The sequence below is a fragment of the Macrotis lagotis genome, chromosome 5 (genome assembly GCF_037893015.1).
Source record: "Macrotis lagotis isolate mMagLag1 chromosome 5, bilby.v1.9.chrom.fasta, whole genome shotgun sequence".
NCBI lineage: Eukaryota > Metazoa > Chordata > Mammalia > Peramelemorphia > Peramelidae > Macrotis > Macrotis lagotis.
In genome coordinates, this window is record NC_133662.1 from 261615687 (window position 1) to 261634755 (window position 19069).

At 43.8% G+C, this 19069-nt stretch overlaps 1 protein-coding gene across 6 annotated transcripts in view; it reads right to left on the reverse strand.

Moving 5' to 3' along the window:
- Positions 1–19069, reverse strand: part of DIS3L2 (DIS3 like 3'-5' exoribonuclease 2) — a 348067-nt gene that overhangs the window by 199113 nt on the left and 129885 nt on the right. For all 6 annotated transcript variants that reach the window (XM_074189654.1, XM_074189656.1, XM_074189658.1 and 3 more), the window contains 2 exons: positions 13783–13883; positions 13300–13547 (listed from right to left, as the gene is read on the reverse strand). In XM_074189654.1, coding sequence (XP_074045755.1) covers positions 13300–13547; positions 13783–13883 — 349 coding nt within the window. The remainder of the gene's footprint in view (positions 1–13299; positions 13548–13782; positions 13884–19069) is intronic.

A 19069-nucleotide genomic window follows, 5' to 3' on the forward strand; every position in this document is an offset into this window, starting at 1 on the left:
CCCTGCTGTCACTGCCACCTCCAAAGCCCCCAACCAGCCCCATGCCAGTGTCACAGACCTCTATAAGCAATAGGGAGGGTCTTCATTTCATCTAAGCTGGATATCTGACTCAATTCCTGCCTATAAACTCTGCATTCAGTCCTAACAATGGTCTTATGAGCAAATGATCCACCAAGAGAGTATGTCATATATTCTAGGATGTAACATTAGAGATTTAAAAAAAAAAAGGTCATTTTACAATTTTAAGCGAAATCTGAGGACAGCACAAAAATATACCATTTTTGTTCATTCTGTTCAGTCCAAAATCTAAGTTATTTGAAGAATTTAATCCTCCCCTTTATAATACTGCTTATAATGAGAATCAGGGTGATTCTGGTCTAAACCAATAAGCTTAAATGCCATCTAAAAGTCTCCAAGATGAAAGCACTAATTGCTGGAACATTAGGCCATGGAGACTTTTTTCATCACACAAAACAAATCAAATAGTACCTTCAGAGTCCATGGTGCAATCTAACAGAAGCTGTTTGGGTTCTTTTCCATGGCCATATTGTTTTTAAATTGGTCTCTGGGATAAGTTACAGGAGTTTGGGCAGAGAGGAAAGCCCTGCTATGACTTTCTAAATCTTTAGTGTAGGGGGTGGAGGATTCAGGGCTGGCAGGGTCTTGGGGGCCATCTAGTTATGCCCCTTCTATTTGACAGATCATGAACCTGGGATCCAGAAAGTGCCAAAGGCCAAAGAGATCATCAGAAGCAGAGCTGAAATTCTACCAAGGTCCCCTATCTCCTTAAACCCATATTCTTTCCACATACTATTCTGCTTGTTACATCAATCAACCAATCAATAATCATTTATTAAGTACAGGAACTGTACTAAGGATTGGGGGTACAAAGAAAATACAACAGCCTCTGTCCTCAAGGATCTGACATTCAAATGGAAGCAGTACAACAGAACATGGAGGAAATGACCTAGATGAGTGTATATAAACTAGAGAGTGGATGGATGGGGCAGCCAGGGATTCTAAGACGCTGAAATGAGGAAGGAGAGCATCCAGGCAGCGGACACAACCCTTGGAAAGGCAAAGAGCTGGGGATAAGAAGGAGGAAGTAAGCCAGTAAAGCTAGAGCAAAGACACATGAGGTGAACAAATGCTAAAAGACTAGAAAGACAAACCCAGGAACTATAGGAACACAATTATAAAATATTTTTCACACAAATCAAGTCAGACCTAAACAACTGGAAATGTCAATTGCTCAGGGGTAGATTCAGCTAAAGTGACAATTCTACCCAGATTAAATGACATCACTCAAAATACCAGAAAAATAGCAACAAAATTCAGAAATTAAAGGTCAAGAGTATGGGGGCAGGGGGGGCACAGTTAGGTAGCACAGTGGATGGAGCACCGGCCCTGGAGTCAGGAGGACCTGAGTTCAAATCTGAACTCAGACACTTAATAATGACCTAGCTGTGTGGCCTTGGACAAGCCACTTAAGCCCACTGCCTTGCAAAAACCTTAAAAAAAAAAAAAAAAAGAGTATGGAGAATTAATGGGAAAAAAAAGCTGTACCAGACCTAAAACTCTATTATAAAGTAGCAGTCATTAGAACTACCTGGGACTGGCTAATAAACATAGAAGTGAATAGGACTAATATGGAAATAAAACTGGAAAAAATAAAATAACATTCAAAAAAAAAGATTAGAAATAGGGTAAGTAAGAAGAACTAGGGTCCCTCAGGGCTCTGGCCTAGACCCTCTTCTCTTCCCCCTCAGTGGCTTTAATGACCACCTCTGGGCTGACAATTCTGCCTTTCCTGCCCCAACTTCTTTGCTGACCTCCAATCTCACACGTCTTGAGCTAGATGTCTGGCAGACATCCTAAACTAAACACATCCAAAACAGAATTTATTCTCTTTCTTCCTTTTACTTTGAATGCTACCACTAACCCCTCCCCTACCCCACTCCACCGCCACCCAGGTCCTCAGGCTCCCAACCTAGGAGTCTCCCCCACCTCCTGGTCCAAGCAGATGCTACTTCACCACTATAGCTTCTCTCCCTCTCATTGGACACAGACTCCCACCTGGTGCAGGCCCTCATAACCTCACCCCTGGGCCATGCTGATAGCCAGGGAGCAGTCTGCCTGGCTCATGTCTCTTCTTACTCCAGTCCCTAAAGTGATTTTTCTAAAGCATATAGGCCTAACCCTGTCAGCCTTTTCCCCAAGTCAATAAACTCCATCAGCTCCCTAGTGCCACCAGGATCAAATATAAAGTGCCCTTCCTGACTTAGGCCCCCTTCTACCTTTTCAGGTTTCATCCCCCCCTACTCCCCAATATATACTCTTTTTTTTTTTTTTGCAAGGCAATGGGGTTAAGTGACTTGTCCAAGGTCACACAGCTAGGTAATTATTGTCCGAGGCCACATTTGAACTCAGGTCCACCTGACTCCAGGGCCGGTGCTCTATCCACTGTACCACCTAGCTGCCCCCAACACATACTCTCTAATCCAGTGATACTGGTCTCTTGACTGCTCCTCCAACAAGACCCTGCATCTCTCAGCTCTGGGTCTTTTCCCTGCCTGTCCCCCAGGCTGGAAGACCCTCCTTCTTCTCCTCTAACTACTGAGAAGCCTCTCAATTTTGGTGCATTTCTTCTGCTAATTATTTCCTATTTATCCTGTGCATAGCTCACATTGTAGATTTTTGTTGGCATGTTCAATGCATGTCATATGCCTGGTACATAGGAGGTGATAAATAAATGTTGGTTGATTGGCTGAAGAGTTTAAATGCTAAACAGAGGAGTTTCTGTGGGTCTCAAGGTCATAGGGAGTCGGTAGGAATGATCTAGGGATGGTGACTCAGTCATACTCTGAAAGCTGGCGTGAAGAAAGGGTGAGTAATGAGGAGCACCTGCGATAGTCCCCACATGAGGAGAGTGGCACCTAACAACTGTGGCAGTTGTGGAGAGGGGGGGGGTAGAGACAGGGGTCTGACTACAGTGCACAGAGGGGTAGACACATGCATCTCGAAGATGCTGTGGAGAGGGACATGAAGAGCTGGCCACTGATTACATCTGTGAGACAGTCAATGAACAATAAATAAGCACTCATCCCTGGCACAACAGACAGAGCCCTGGATCTGGAATCAGGACACCTCTCCCTCAGGTCAAATCTAGCCTCAGAAGCAGACTAGCTGTGGGACCCTGGGCAAATCACTTGACCTTGCTTGCCTCACATTCCTTACCTGTAAAAATGAGCTGTGCCCATATTATTTACCCACCAGATATTCAAAGGAGTCCTATCAAGGACTTTCTATGACATCAAAATAATATTGAGACCTGTATTTCAACAGATGCATTAAAAGCCTTTGACAAGATACACTATCCATTCCTATTTTTTTTTAAAAAAGCAAAAACCTTGGGGGCAGCTAGGTGGTGAAGTGGATAGAGCACCGGGCCTGGAGTCAGGAGTATCTGAGTTCAAATCCAGCCTATGACACTTAATAATTACCTAGATGTATGGCCTTGGGCAAGCCACTTAACCCCATTTGCTTTGCAAAAAAAAAAAAAAAAAAAAACCTAAAAAAACTCAACAAAAAAAAGTATAAGGAAAAAAGCATACATTAACAAATAGTACCGATCTCAAACCAAGAGTCAACATGCTCTGTGATGGGGATAGACTTTTCAGTAAGTTCAGAGGTAAAGTAATTATGCACTAGAAATGCTAGTTACCATAAAAGAAGAAGAAACAGAAAATAAAAGAATAAGTCAAGGAAAAAAAGGAAACAAAGTTATCATTTTTATAGATAAATGATTACAAGAAAACTAGGAAAAAGGGGAAAAATCTTTGCAGCAAGTTTATTTGATAAAATATATAAGGAATCAAGTCAGAGTCATAGGAATATAGTCTTTCTCTAAATGATAAATGGACAAAGGGAATAGAGGTCTTTAGAGGAAGAAATCAAGTTATCGACAAGTCATATGACAAAATGCCCTAAATCATTAATTATAAGAGAAATCCACATTAAAATGACTGAAATGCCATTTCACAACCATCAGATTGGCAAAGTTGACAAAAGAGGAAAATGACAAATGTTAGAGGGATGTTGGAAAACAAACACCCTAATGTGCTGTTAATAGAGGGATGAACTGGTCCAGCCATTCTGGAAGGCAATTTGAAATGATGTTCCACAAGTTATTAAATAGAACATACTCTTTGACCTAGCAAAATTGCTACTCAATCTATACTTCAAATAAATAAAAAAAAATGGAAAAGGGGTGGCTAGATGCCTCAGTGGATAATGTACCGGCCCTGAGTGCAAATCCAACCTCAGACACTTAATAATTACCTAGTTGTGTGGCCTTGGGCAAATCACTTAACCCCACTGCCTTGCAAAAACTAAAAAAAAAAAAAAAAAGGAAAAGGACCCTCATATTTGTAAAAGTATTTGTAGCAGCTCTTTTTGTGATAACAGATAAAAGAATTGATAGACTCAGAGTACAGATTAAGTAGAGGGGGGCATTGCTTGACTACATATTTGTAACAGGTTTTGCTCTTTTTCCTATCTTAATAGGAAGGAGTTTGGAGGGAAAGAATTTGAAACTGAAAATAAAATAAAATTTAGTTAAAAAATAAAAATTGAAAATTAAAGGAGGCAAGTTTGCCCAAACTAATTTACATATGCAATGCCATTTCAATAAAATTACCAAAAATATTTTGCTGTATTAGAAAAAATTATAACAAAATTTATTTGGAAAAACAAAAAGTCAAAAATATCAAAAGAAATAAGGAAAAAAGGTATGGGGGAGTGGGCTTAGCAGTACCAGATCTTAAATTGTATTATAAGGCAGTAATTATCAAAACTATGTTATACTGGCTAAGAAATAGAATGGTAGTAGATCAATGGATATAATAGGCATACAATTTACAGCAACAAATAAATAAAATAACCCTGTATTTGACAAGCGTAAAGACTTAAGATTTTGAGATAAGAATTCATTATCTGGAAAAAATTGTTGAGAAAACTGGAAAATAGAATAGCAGAAACTAGGCATGGAACAGTATCTCACACTATTTATTAAGAAAAGGTCAAAATGGACACATGACTTAAATATAAAGAGATTTTACAAGAAAATTAGAAGAACAGGGAAAATAATACTTATCAGACTTACAGATAAGTGAACAATTTACAAATAAACAAGAGATAGCAAAATTGGGTACAAAATGGATAATTTCAATTACATTTAATTAAAAAGTTTTATATAAATAAAACAAGAGTCAAGATTAGAAGGAAAGGAGAAAATAAAAGTCTCATCTAAAATATTAAAGAACTTTGTCAGATATATAAGAATATGAGTCATTGCCCAATCGTTAAATGGTCAAGGGATATGAACAGACAATTTTCCAATGAAGAAATCGAATACAAATATTTTTTAAATGCTCTAAATCATTATTGATAAGAGAAATACAGATTAAAATAACCTTGAGATATCATTTTACACTTACCAGACTGGTTAAAATGATAGAAGGGGAAAATGACAAATATTAGAGAGGATGTGGAAAAATTGGGACATAAATTCATTGTTGATGAAACTGAAATGATCCAATCATTTGGAGAGGAATCTAGAATTATATTCAAGGAGTTATTAAACTCTCTATACTCTTTGACTTGGCAATACTACTACTTATTACTTTGACCCAGCAATACTACTACCATTTCCAAAGATGATTAGGGAAAAAAGGAAAAATAAAGAAAAGGAAGAAACAGCATGTAAATAACTAATTGCACACAAGAAAGATATGGAGTAGATAGAAGATAATTAGAAAGGGAGAGGTTGGACCAGCTGGTTGTGCTAGAATGCGCTAGACAGTAGACCTGGAGGTAAGTCCTAAAAGAAACCAGGGAAAATTGAAGTGAAGATGAAGAGGCGAAGGATTTTGGTGGAGTGTACTATGCAAATAAAATGTGTAGCTGGGCAATTAAATATGGTATTGAAGTCAAGTGGAATTGTCCTACAAAGAAGCCAGCTTGTAAAGGTTTTTAAATGTGAAAAAGAAAACTTTTTATGTGGTTCCAGAGGAAATGGGAGTGGTCTGGCATGGTCAGAGCTATAGTTTAAAAAAAAATCACATTGGCAGCTACGTTCGGTAGGCATTGGGATAAGAAAGGAGGAAACGGGGTGAGGAGGGCCTGAACTGATTCATGATTGAATAAGTGAAGGGGAAAGAATGTATACAAGAGCTATTGTAGTAGAAATAGAAGTAGAAATAACCAAATCTGGCATTTATAAAGGGAGAGAGACAAGGTGAACCTAGTTTGTGAACCTGGGTGACTGTGTGGATGGTGAGGCCCTTGGTAGTGATAAGGAAGTCTGGAAGAGGGCTAGGTTTTGGTGGAGGTGCTGGCAGGGAGCAGTAGACCTAGGGACATAACGTATCTATACCAGTCAGTGAGGTAGGACTGGAATCCAGGATTTGGTGAAGCCTAAGTCCCAGGCGATAGCAAAGGGGGAAGCCAAGAAGGCTTCTTTGGGCTAGCAAATCCATTATGGAGGAATAGGATGGTGGCTTTGCTGCTCCAGTGAGTTCCCAGTTGAGATTAGTTAAGTTCATATTGGACTCAATTGGCACCATTTATGATCTCTACCAGATCTGTGCAGCAGTATGTGAACAAGAACGAAAGAGGCAGATGGTGAAAGTCATCTGAGATCAGAATTAATCAAAAGAGTGGCAATCCTAATCGAAAGAAAAATGGAGGAGTCAGATGATTTACTAAGAAGTTAAGCTACAGAAGTACAGCCAGTGCAGGAATGAGGGCCTAGGAAAGTCTAGAGAGGAGAAGGTAGATCCGATTAGGGATATAAAGAAAGGCAAAATGTATAAAAGACTCATCTGAAAAAGAAATTTCTGAGTTCATGAACAGAGAAGCAAGATGAAGGATACAACCATTTCTATGAAGATGTCAGGGTATTTGAGTAGGTGGAAGTTTCCTCAGATGAGGAAAGGAGAGAGAGAGAGGCGACAAAAAGCCGAAGAGGTGCAGAGAGTGGAGAGCTAAGCAAACACAGCAAGGTGGAAGTTGTAACCCATCTGCCATTCACAACAACAGAGAAGCTGAGTCTTTAGGCCGTGGAGAGGCAGGAAGGAGAGAAGGGGTCTGCTTTGATCTTTCCGAAGCTCATGCGCTGGTTTTCCTCTCAGATTCAATTCTGAATCAGAGGAATCTAACTATTTGCTGAAACTACAACATGACTCCCAAGACAAAAGGATATTTTGGTTAGGGTTTCCAGCATTGATGGAGAAGTCAAGGCTCCTATGAACAGTCATGAACATTTTTTACAAGGATCCAGGGAACATGGTCCAGAACTTCACTGGAGTTAGAGCTGGGGGCCATCAAGGTGGAGAGGCTTCTCCTGAAGAGGGGGAGTGGTGACTGCACATGGAACTAGAGATTCCTGTGGAACCGGAGCCCAGCCACCACCTTCCTCCAAGATGACCACCTTCTCCCAGGGCCCGGTTGGCAGCACAGGCAACCACAAAAGCCTGACAACCTACCAATGAGCTCACTCCCAGGCTTGGAGCTGCCCCATTTAAAAAATGCCTCTTGCAGCCTACTGGAGGAATTCTAAACAAAGTTTTCCTTTGCACGGCACTGTCCCCATGCCCTCTGCTTCAGGGCAGAGAGAGGCACAGAATGTCTCTCAATAGGATGCAGAATGAAAAACAGACCAAATGTCAGGGGAGTAAGTAAGCCGCTTGGAGCTGTCGCATGATTTCCTTTGGGGGCTCTGTGGTGGTTCATCCAAAGGAACCTGCAGACTAAGACTTGAACTCTCAGATGTATAATCATGAAACAGATGGAAGTCTCCCATCAGAATCACAGCACTTGCTTCACCATCAACAAGGGCCTGGAACTCCAGAGCCTCTTCTCAAGGCGGCTGGAGCTATGGGAGAGAGGACGGCACCAGTCATATTTTGAGCCGACTCAATGGACCTTTTCCTGCAAATTACTTTGTTCAGGCATGTCTCCAAAGAACTCAAGAGAGGGAGAAAGGGGCACATTGTTCCTTCCAGAAACAGCCTGGGAAAGTTGGCCAATATGATGTAATTACCCAGATGATAACCTCTGATTCCATAATGAACAGCAAGCAGGCATATCCACAAATAGTATTTAACTGAATAAAAGAGAAACAACAAACTTATGACAAAGACAGTTTTCCTCCTCATGCTAGCTTCAAGTACTCTAATGTTTCTACAAATACAAATATTTTACAAATATCTCCCAGATTTGTTACCTAACCATGGGAATAGCTCCCTCGGAAAAGCCCTTCCTGGTCCACTCATGCAGGCCCACTTTTCTACATCTATGAGAAGCTCCTTTCTCGGGGCTGTTGCATGGGACCAGATGTCTGTCATTGTGGAGGTGACCTCCATGTTGCAAATGAAAAGGAAGCATCTCTCCCCTTCACCAGTCCCCCAAAGTAAAGTCATCAGGACTGGGCTCCACCTTGAGAAGAGACAGAAGAATGGGACCTGGGTCTGCATTGTTGGTTTGTTTTGGTCAAAACAAAGGGATAGTCCTTTCTTCCTTCCTCAGACTCTCCTTGGAAAGGGCCTGTTTCCCTTAGAAAAAATATCTGTGGCAAGATTAGTGTGGAGCTATTGTTCATCATCCAGTCTACAGACACCCAAGAGGTCATTAAAGCATCGTTTGAATGCACTGAAGAAAATAGGAGCCAAGTCCCTGGAGAACTTTCAAAATATCATGGTAAGTTTGGTGGGTGCTTGGAGGGAGAAGCAAGCCAGACCTGCCCTCTTGGGCAATCCTCTGTGTTGCTTCCTATATGGAAATGCACCTTTCAACTGTTGAGTTCAAACTTGGAAACAGGTACTCTCCTCCTCATGGCAAACAGAGAAGACATTGGAGCAAAGGAAACAATTTTATGTGGTCCTTTCAAGCAAATATGGTCAAGATCAAAGTTTCTTAGGCTGGAGGAGCCCATGGATACTATCTCACAAAGTTTTTATTACAAAGGAAATCAATTCTAATGAAAGGTAGTGACCAAAGTAATCCACAGATGCCAGATGAAGTACCCGGGGTTAGATGAAGCATGGCATCATTAGGCACTATTGTCAAACTATGTGGCATGGCTTTAGACCAAGCTGGGCAAGGTTGGCTCACAGAGTCGGCTGGCCTCAAGCCTTGGACCTCTCTCTGCTCTGGGACATCCTTCACTCAGCTTTCCAAAGGAAACTCCCATGGGACCCTCTGGTTCATTCAATTCCAAAGATTCTATGTCAGTTCAGGGTCAAATGCCAGTCCTGGGTTGGCTTCCTAACTCACTACCTTGCAGATCCTCCCCAAAAAAGAACCCTTCTGTTCTTCCTCAGCCTTCTTCCCCCACATTCTCTGCAGTGCAGTGATCCCGGCCTCCCTTCATCTCTCAGGAATACCAGCTCCCCAGCTCTATCTCTTGGTCTCTTCCCTGGCTTCCTTCAAGTCCCAGCTCAAATCCCACCGCCTAGAGGAAGCATGTCCTAAAGCCCCTTAAGAAGACCTTCCCTGTACTGATTATCTCCAAGTTAACATATTTGTGTGTGTGTGTTGTGTGTGATATGGTGTATGCGTGTGTGTAGTGTGGTGTGTGTATGTGAGTGTGGGGGTTTGGTGTGTGGTGTAGTGTGTACTGCTACTGAGAATGCACACAGTCTCCTTGCTTTGTTCTCACCAGCTTTAGCTAAGAGGCAAATTTTTGAGAAGCACCTGACAGAACACACGATACTAAAAGAAAAAACAAATGAATTGATATTTCAAAACTAAGGCGTGACAACAGGAAAAGAGAGGCAAAGCCGAGTCCAGAGGTGGCAGGAAGGGGAGGGGGAGAGAGGAAATTATCTAAGTGAAAGACTCGAAGAACTCAGGATGAAGGGAAAGAGAAGGAAGTACATTGAGCATCTTCGGCTGCCAAGCCTAGGATTCTGACCATGCCATGTTGGAAGAGGGGCATGGACACAGTGACTGTGCCAGGGGAGTTCAAGATCCCCGTCCAAACAGAAGTGACAGGCCTGGCATCCTCCCTACCCCTCCCCAACCCGATCTCTTCAACTTGGGCTCTGGGACAGCTCAAGGTGGGAAGTCTTTTCTCAAGCAGGTTCTAGTTCTCAGCCACTAGGGGGCACTAAGAAGTTGTTGGACAGGAGCCCCCTCCCCAGCCTGGACACTTTTCCAGTTTTACCCATGGCGTAGGAGTAGCTTCTCAGATCTTGAACTCAGCTGTGTCTGGTCACACTGCCCTCACACTATGCCCACTGAAGCAGGGAGCTACCTCACTGCGGGCCTCAGCACCCCAAGGACCAGGAGGAGACGTTCTCTCCCCACTCAACTTGATGCCCGGAAATAAAGAGTGTGCCTCAGGGAGGGAAACTGTCTTGGGGGAGATGAGGGAGAGGCCCACTGGAGACAAGTTCTGCCTCCAGGCTCCCCTAGAGTCAGAGCAGAACCACAGGACGAGATCCCTTCTAGAAAGGCGCACCTGAAGGAAGCGCTTCAAAGTGGGAGTACCTCAAGATACCGCCTGGGAGACCCAGGAGAAAAAAGAAGACAAGCGCCAAGCCACGGAGGAAAGTCTTTACAGGAGCCCTTTGTGTGGGAGCAAAGAACTGGAAGTTCACTGGGGAACGGCTGAAGAAGTTCTGGCACCCAAATGTCATGGGCTCCTAGGAGGATGTTCAAAAGGATGAGGAGGAAGACGCCTGGAGGAATCTCTGAACTGATGAAGGAGGAAGGGACCAGACTGGCTGTGCAACCAGACTGTCACTATAACCACGCTTCCCAGCTCTGACCATGGCAACAACCAGCCACAACCCAGGGTGCCTGGCCTCAAGCATCCAAGAGACACTGGCCTCACAGTGCGGAGCCAGACAAATCTTCTTAACTTGGACAAATGCAATTTTTTTTTTTGGTTTGACAAGGAGTGCTTATTATGAGGGTTTTGCTTGTAATGAAAAAGAGACATCAATGGGGAGGAGAGGAAGAAAAGAAGATGGATTTAAACTTAAAACTTCATGCACATAAGCCTGGCATCTTCCCCTAAATCCCTACACACACACACACACACACACACACACACACACACACACATGCGCGTGCGCACGCGCACAGACACATATGTGCACATGCACTCACACACACACTACTCTGCAGACAGGGGTACACAATCCGTCCAGCTCTGCCTACAGGTGAAAGTGAGAGTCAGTCATCAGAGAGAATGGGCAAACGAGGTGCAGAATGCCATGTCACCCCAGACAGCCCCTGAGAGCAGCAGGGGTCAAACATATACATACACATGGGCTCCCACCACCACCATCAAAAACTGGCAAAGCAACAAGACCCCCCCCAAAACACCCCATGAGCAGCAAAGACTCCTAATGCCTGGAGCCCTGGAGAAAGGAGGTCACACAGGACCCCCAGGATGAGGTGGTGTGATCCTGGGAGAAAAGATATCACTGATCACTTAGAACCCCCACCACAATCAATCTCCATGAATGTTTATTGAATAAATATAGGAAGATGACTTCTCAAGAGAGACTTTAAAACTTCCTTACCCAGACAAATAGAATTTCATTAGGAAAAGGCAAAGTTCCAAAATCTTTCACTTTCAATTTTCCTTTCTCAGTAGATAAGGGGGAGATAAGCAAGGCTGACATCCTTTTTCCATCAGCCCCTCCATCCATTATCTACAGCAAACTTCCATCCAAGAAGGTTTCCCACCCAAGACCTTGGGGGTGGGAAAAAAAACCTAAGGGAGTCTTTTAAGTTTTCCCATCAAGGCACCCTGGGAAGGCTTCCTGACCACACCCTGGCCACACAGACCCTTCTGAAAGAAAGAAGGGATGCACAATGGGGCCTGTCAAAGAGTAGATAAGAGAAGAGGAGTCTGCACCTCCCCTGGCCTCCAGAGCAGCCCCCTGCCCAGCCCAACAATTTCCTTTCCCTGTGCCACACCCACAGAGCAGGATCTCTGTCTCAGCTGGTGAGAAAGGGATAACCCTGAGACAAGCTAGTTAAGAGGGGAAGTGGACCAGAGTGAAAGACTTGACCTTGGGTGTTGATGAGGGGAGGGACCGGAGCAGAGCCTGGGCCTGTCCAGAGCTGGATGCCCTGGTGATGACCTGCAGCTGCTGTGGGAGAGCTCAGCCTAGCCAAATAGGCCTGTTCTGTCCAGGCAGACACCATTCTTTGGAGGAATCAGTGTAGTCACAGTGCCAACCCTTGGGCATGAAGCTAGCTGACAGGGGTTCAAGTAGACTGAGTGCCATACACAAGAAAGCAAATGCTCAGGTTAAATCAAAGGCTTCTGATTTGAGCAGAGTTGGCATGGTGAGTTAGGTTCAAAAATCACTGAAGGTGGAATGAGGAGAGCCCTTCACCCCACATTTGAGAGTTCTATCACCATGGCCACGTCACTTAGCTTCTCTACAATGGCCAGATGTATCGCAGCTCCCATGGCCAAGGCTCTGGCAGCCAGGTGTGATTCTAGCCTCCATTTGTCAGAGGATAACAATTAATAACAACCTTATACTTTTGTCTATTGCCGAGCTCTTTTATTGAACTGGATCCTTCTCCAACTCTAGTGGGAGTTCAGGGGGAGAAAGGATCACACCAGTTTTTTCCTCTATCTGTCCCCAGGGTTTAGCACACTGCTTAGTATATAGTATGTGATTAATAAATGTTTTTTTCATTCACTCATTCTTCCATTTCTCAAAACAGTGTCCAAAGAATTCAAATAAATGTTTGTATGCCCTTGAACACATTGCTTTGCCTCTCCATGTTTCAGTTTCCTCAATTGTAAAATGACCTTCATATCCCCTTCCAAGTCTGACATTTTATGAATCTTTGAAAAAGAATACCTCACTCCTCTCCATGAGGAGTTGTTTTATTTTTAATCATTAAATTGACCCAAACTTAGAAGATTCATTCTTTAAAAAAAAAAAAGGTTATTCCAGAAAACTACAAGCTTTAATTCAAGGTAAAGAAATATCCCCTGAGAATGCCCCTGACTTCACTGTGCCTTGGACCACGTAGTAGCACCAAGACCTTCATCTAAGCCACGATGCACATCTAAACTGACCAAGTGTCCCACCAGAATGGGTTGCACTCCTTTGCAAAGGAAGATCATTTGCCTCCTTTGTAGGATCAGATAGCTAGCAGGAACAACTTCCCATCCACCTTCTTGAAACAGAATTGAAAGGACTCAAAGCCTCTGGCCCCCAGCCCCAGCTTCAACACATACACACGGCCACCTACCCCATTGCAAAGTGGCTGTGCTCTTCCCAGGCCACAATCCGACAGACAAAGAGCGTTCGGGCGTAGTCATTAGGCCGCGTCACAAAGTCCATGGGGCAGTCAGCAAGGGGCACGTAAACCCGAGGGACTCGGTGATCAGAGGGTGAAAACAAGGCACATTTTCTGAACAGCTCACTGTTCTTATCGGCCAGGAGCTTGATGAACCCAGTGGCTGCCCGTGAATGCTTCTTCTCTAAGATATAAACCACCTGAAATGATAAAAAGCTGGAGTTAACTGGTATCCCACCAGGAGAAGGGGGAGCAGGAGAAAGGTCCATCTTCCTGGAAGGACAAGACCCTCCCTCTCTGAACAACCACCTTCTCCCTCACTGACATCTCCAGGAAGCTAGTGCCCTTGGCCACACCACCTCCCCCCGCCCCTGCCTACCAGATGCCCACCAGAGAAGCCCAAGGTGAACCCTCCTGCCCAGGACAGCTTCTTACCTTGGCAGATCTCTGCAGCAGGTTGTCTGGGCAAGGCTTCGAGTCCTGGGTCTTGGGGAGGCTTCCCTCGGGTCCACTCTGCCCATCAGCATTCTCACTTCCTAGACAACCAGAACACAGCAATGAGTCAAAGATTCCTAGGGTCGGCTCAAGCTGTACCTCAGAGTAGAATTCATAAAAATTCAGGAAATGAGGAGATTAAGGAACTTTCCCACTGTCACAGAGGCAGGATTTGCTCCCAGATCTTCCTGAAGAGGAATCTAGCCCTTTACTTACTGGAAAACATCTTCCCTTCACAATAAAAAGAGAATTCTGAGAACACATTCTGCAGAAGGATTTTGCTCCCTTCTGTGTCCTGTAAGGCCCGGAACTGAGGTGCCTACTAGGAGCTCAGGTTTACAAAGGTTGGCCCCAAAAGGCAAGGGAGAAAGGATAAGGTGCCTGGTCCTCAGGCAGCCCCTCCTTGGCTGACCTTTGTCCCAGAGCCCATCCCAGAACCTGCTCCCCAGGGTCACTGTGATACCCCCAGACTCCCAGCAACCAGTAAAGCCTCAGGATCCCCCATCCAGGCCACCTCTCCCACCGCCAGTCCTTCCTGGTCACCTGCAGCTCAGTGGTACATGATGCACGGCCTCTCCCTGTTAGAATGCCAGCTTCCTGAGGGCAGGGTCAGATCCTGCACTCACATTCCCCAACACGAAGGCCAATGTTTGGTGGGTAGCCAGAGCTAAATCAATACTTTGCCCATCAGTCAGACTCATGAAAGCAAACTGGGACTCCAGAGGCCACCAACTCCACCATGACTTGAGGGCCAGGCCCAGTCTTCCAACCTGTCAGTCCTATTTCCCTGTGGGATCTGATGTGAACACACAGCAGGAGAATGAATGACATACAAGTATTTCAGAGTTGGAAAGGGCCTTGTGTGTCACATCAGGTGCCACCTCTTCATTTTACACAAGAGGAAACCGAGAAGAAGATTTCTGCCAAATGCACAGCCTTCGAGCTGCATCTTTGCCTGTGGCATGTGACTCATTTGCTAAGTGTCACACAATAATCCAGAAAACAATCCAAGCTGAATTCAGCTAAATCCCTTTCATGTCCAAATGCCCTAGAACTAGAGGTTATTTAATACTGCTCCAGGCCTCAATGAAGAAAAGAGATAGGTTAATTTATTGTGCACATCTGCTGAAATACAACAAAATCAAAATAAACTCTTAACTTTTAAAAGACCCAGCCATAATAAATAAAATGGTGGAAAATGGATTCTATTTATTAAATTTTAAAAAACCAACCCTGAAGTTCCTGGCTTTTCTTCGTTATATTATATAAAGAGTAAAGTACTTAAATTCCTTTAATGTTTAATTTCCTTTAAAAAAAAAACCCTTCTAAAATGCACATTCACCCAAGAAACTGAAACCACATCTCTCCAGTAAAGACACATGTAGGCGTTGTACCAGGAGTATTAAAAATCCTCATGAAAAAGTAGCAAGCTAAACATTTTTCAACGTTCAATATTTTATATTTTTGTTTGTTATTCTGGCTCCCCCCAGCCCCCACTCTCCAAATCCCAGCCTTAACCAAACAAACTGGAGTTTCCAGGTGCAAAAGCAAATACATATGGGGCTACACCCCCAAACCAGACAACTGGGGGGGTGCCTTGTACTCATTATCATTTTGAAATGGCATGGGCCAAAATAAATAAATAAATCCTTTTTGGGACTGGCCCCTTCTTCATGAAGGCTCAGCTGGAAGCCAACTTTTACCATTCTGGGCGTACTCTGGAAACACTGACATGGTCTGAACTGAATGGGACTGAAGAATGATCAACTGTTTGTTTTTCCATCTATGTTGAAATCATCTACCTACCAGCGTGTCCACTTAAAGGAGAGTTCTCATTGTTCTGCAGAAACAAAGTTTTCCCAAGTCTCTGTCACCCTGGCCATAAGTTAAAAAGGAAAACCACCAAGCAAAGTTCACTTTGCATTTGAGGTAAGGGCTAAGCTTCGGAGCCCTTTGTTTCCCAGAAAGAATTCAGGAGGAGTCATTTCTAGGGTCCGAGATAACAGCCCACACAAGATGCCCATTTCTTCTCCAAGATTTCTCTCCAAATGGTGCCCTCAGAACACAGCAAGGAGAAGAGGGAAGGGCCTTATAAATGTTGGCTACAATTATTATCATGACTATTATTATGACTTTCTCTTAGATCATCCTGTCTCCAGGAAGGTCAATTGCACCAACAAGGGAATATTTGTAAAATGCTTTGCACGCTGGCTCACAGGAGATGATATCAAAATGTTAGCCAGCATCAGAATCATCCTTATAATGGCATTGAAAAAGTGGAACAGCACTCCTGGTAATTTTCCAAAACAAAGACCATCTGCTTTGACTAATTTCTTCCCCTGTTCTAGGACCTGGCCATTCTACCCTTTTAATCTCCCCTGTCAGCACCCCAAAACAGACTGTCATTTACCACCTGCAGCAAGCAGACACCTCCTGGAAGGGTGTGCTTACAAGTCTCCAGAGAGAAGGCAACCCATGTCACTTGGGATAATTGAATTATGAAAAAGTCTTTCATTAATTTAAACTAAGGAGCAGGTAGGTGGTGCCTTAGGGAATAAAAATCCCCCTTCTGAGGTCAAACTCAGCCTTGGACACTTCCTGGCTGTGTGGCCCTGATCAAGCCACTTCACCCCATTTGCCTCAATTTCTTCATCAGTGAAATAATCTGGAGAAGGAGATGGTCAAAGATTGCCAAGAAAACCCCAAATGGGTCACAAAAAGTTAGACAAATTGACAACAACTGAACAACAAAATGTCTATAAACAGTTGTGTGTACATAGGTGCATTGGATGTGTTTGTGTGAGTGTATCTTGGAAGACTCAGATATTTTATACATTCAATAGTAATTTTAAGAGGAATCTCTCTTCCTCTTCCTGCTGAGTTTTAGTAAAACTTAACAGAAATGATCATAATTTATGTGGATTTTGTATCCTACAAGTATGTTGAAGTTATAGTTTCAATTAATTTTTGGTTCTTTTTTTGTTTGTTTGTTTGTCTTTTTTAGGTTTTTGCAAGGCAAGTGGGGTTAAGTGGCTTGCCCAAGGCCACACAGCTAGGTCATTATTAAGTGTCTGAGACCAGGTTTGAACACAGGTATTCCTGACTCCAAGGCCTGTGCTTTATCCACTACGCCACCTAGCCGCCCCTAAATTAATTTTTGGTTGGTTCTTTAGGGTTCTTTACCCCATCATCTCACGATCATTCACTTCCTTTTCTTGTTCTATTGCTAATGCCAGCATTTCTAATATTGTGTCAAACAGAAGTGGTGTTTGGCCCTGATTTATTGGAAACAATTTATCTCTGGTATAAGAGTCTGATTTTACATATCTACATATCTACATATGTATAAACATAAAGATTCACTTATTCCTATGCTTTCTGATATTTTGACAGAAATGGATAGTGTATTTTGTCAAATTCTGCATCTGCTGTTGAAATCAATGTTTTGGTTTTTAATATGGTTAATTATTTAACTAACTAATTAATATTAAGCCAACTTTGCATTCCTACTATAAATCTAATTTGGTCACCAAGCATAATCTTTGGATATAAAGCGTTTGTCTCTTTGTTAACATATCACTTAAATTTTTTGTACCTATGTTCACTAGGGATACTGACATAAGACCATTTCTGTATGAGAAGGAATTTAATAGGACATCTTTTTTTGCTATTGTTGTAAACGATTTATGCAATGCTACAGTTAATTGTTCTTTGAATCCATCTGGTCCTGCAGTTTTTTCCCTTTCCAAGTTAATTTGTAGCTTGTTCAATTGTTTCCTCTGAGAATTAGCCAAGAGATTCTAGTGAGAATGTGAGTGCATGGAGTATCTTGCTTCCTCACGTCTGAAGGTCAGGCAGCGTGTAGGCTAGGACGCTTTTTGCCAGTGACAAGTAACAGCTAAGTGAGTACCAGCTGCAGGCCAGCCTTCCAAAAAGGAAAGGGAAATGTCGAGGAAGGGCTCAGCTATGCACCAGGCTGCCAGGGAGAATGAAGGCTTTACTAGAAGGGGGGGGAAAAAGGCAAATCAACATGGAAGAAATCCTTCAAAGAGCAAACAAGACAGGAAAAAGGCTCTGTGGATGCAGACTGGGGTCCTAGACAGTAGCCCCAGGCTGCAGAGTCTTGTCATGGGATGGAAACACAGAAAAAGCACTCATTGGACTCAGAGCAATGGTACAGAGAGGAGGAAGAGGAGCATGGCGGCACTTCCCTGGAGGCTTGGGGAGGGCTTTTCAGATTGTCTCTCCTTTGATCCTCCAATAACCCCAGGAAGCAGGCACTACTGCTAGCCCCATTTTTGTCTGGGGCTGCTTCTGGACACAGTCCTCCCAGACTCCAAGCCCAGGGCTCACTCTCCACCGTGCCACTCCAGGCCCATGGCTGAGAGAGAAACAGGTTTCTGGGTTCACGGACCTGGCTGAGATCCTGAGATGTCACAGGAAAACGGCGCTCTGGTCCAGCCCTGGCCTCTCTTCAACACTGTTTAGCCACCTTCTCCAGGCAGTCTAGGAGGCCCCCTCTCCCTCCCAGATGGCCTATTTGGTGCAGACACCACCTCCCTGTGCATCACACAAGTTCACCAGCTTGGAATCGGAAGGATATTCTAGGAGGATCCTTTGGTTAGAGGGAAGGGGAACTTTGAGGGTGTCTGGACTGAGACCCTCTTCTCTCTCCCCCTCTTCCCAGAACCTCCCTTGCACCTGCCCCTTCCCTCCACTCCTTCAGATAGAGGCCTGTGACCAGTGACTTTACTATCTGAAGTATCACCCTTGGCTAAAATAAAAGACTACTGATAATCATACACTCCACCTAGAGTTAAAAGAAAAGAAACTCTGACATAACCTTAACGATGTGGGTCCAGGGATGCGACAGCAAATACACCAGCCTGGAGTTGGGCGGACTTGGGTCCTACCAGGGACCTTCTTGGGCTGCCCACAGCTCCTTGCCTAAGCTGAGGACAGCCCTCACTCAGGAGGCCTGGACACTCTGCCACGCTTCCAAGGAAGCGTCCTTCTCTTCTGGAAGAGTAGTACGAATGGAGAATCAGGATTAGTTTTCACTCGGCACTCTCTGCTTGAGACCCAGGAAGTGCTTGACTTCTCTGGTGTTTGATATAAAGTTCAAGATGGAAAACAAATGAAAGGAGAGAGTAGATACAGGCGTGCAGTGATGGCCTTCAGCAACTTTGCCCAGGGCAGACCTGCTCCTGGAAAGCAAGTGCCTCTG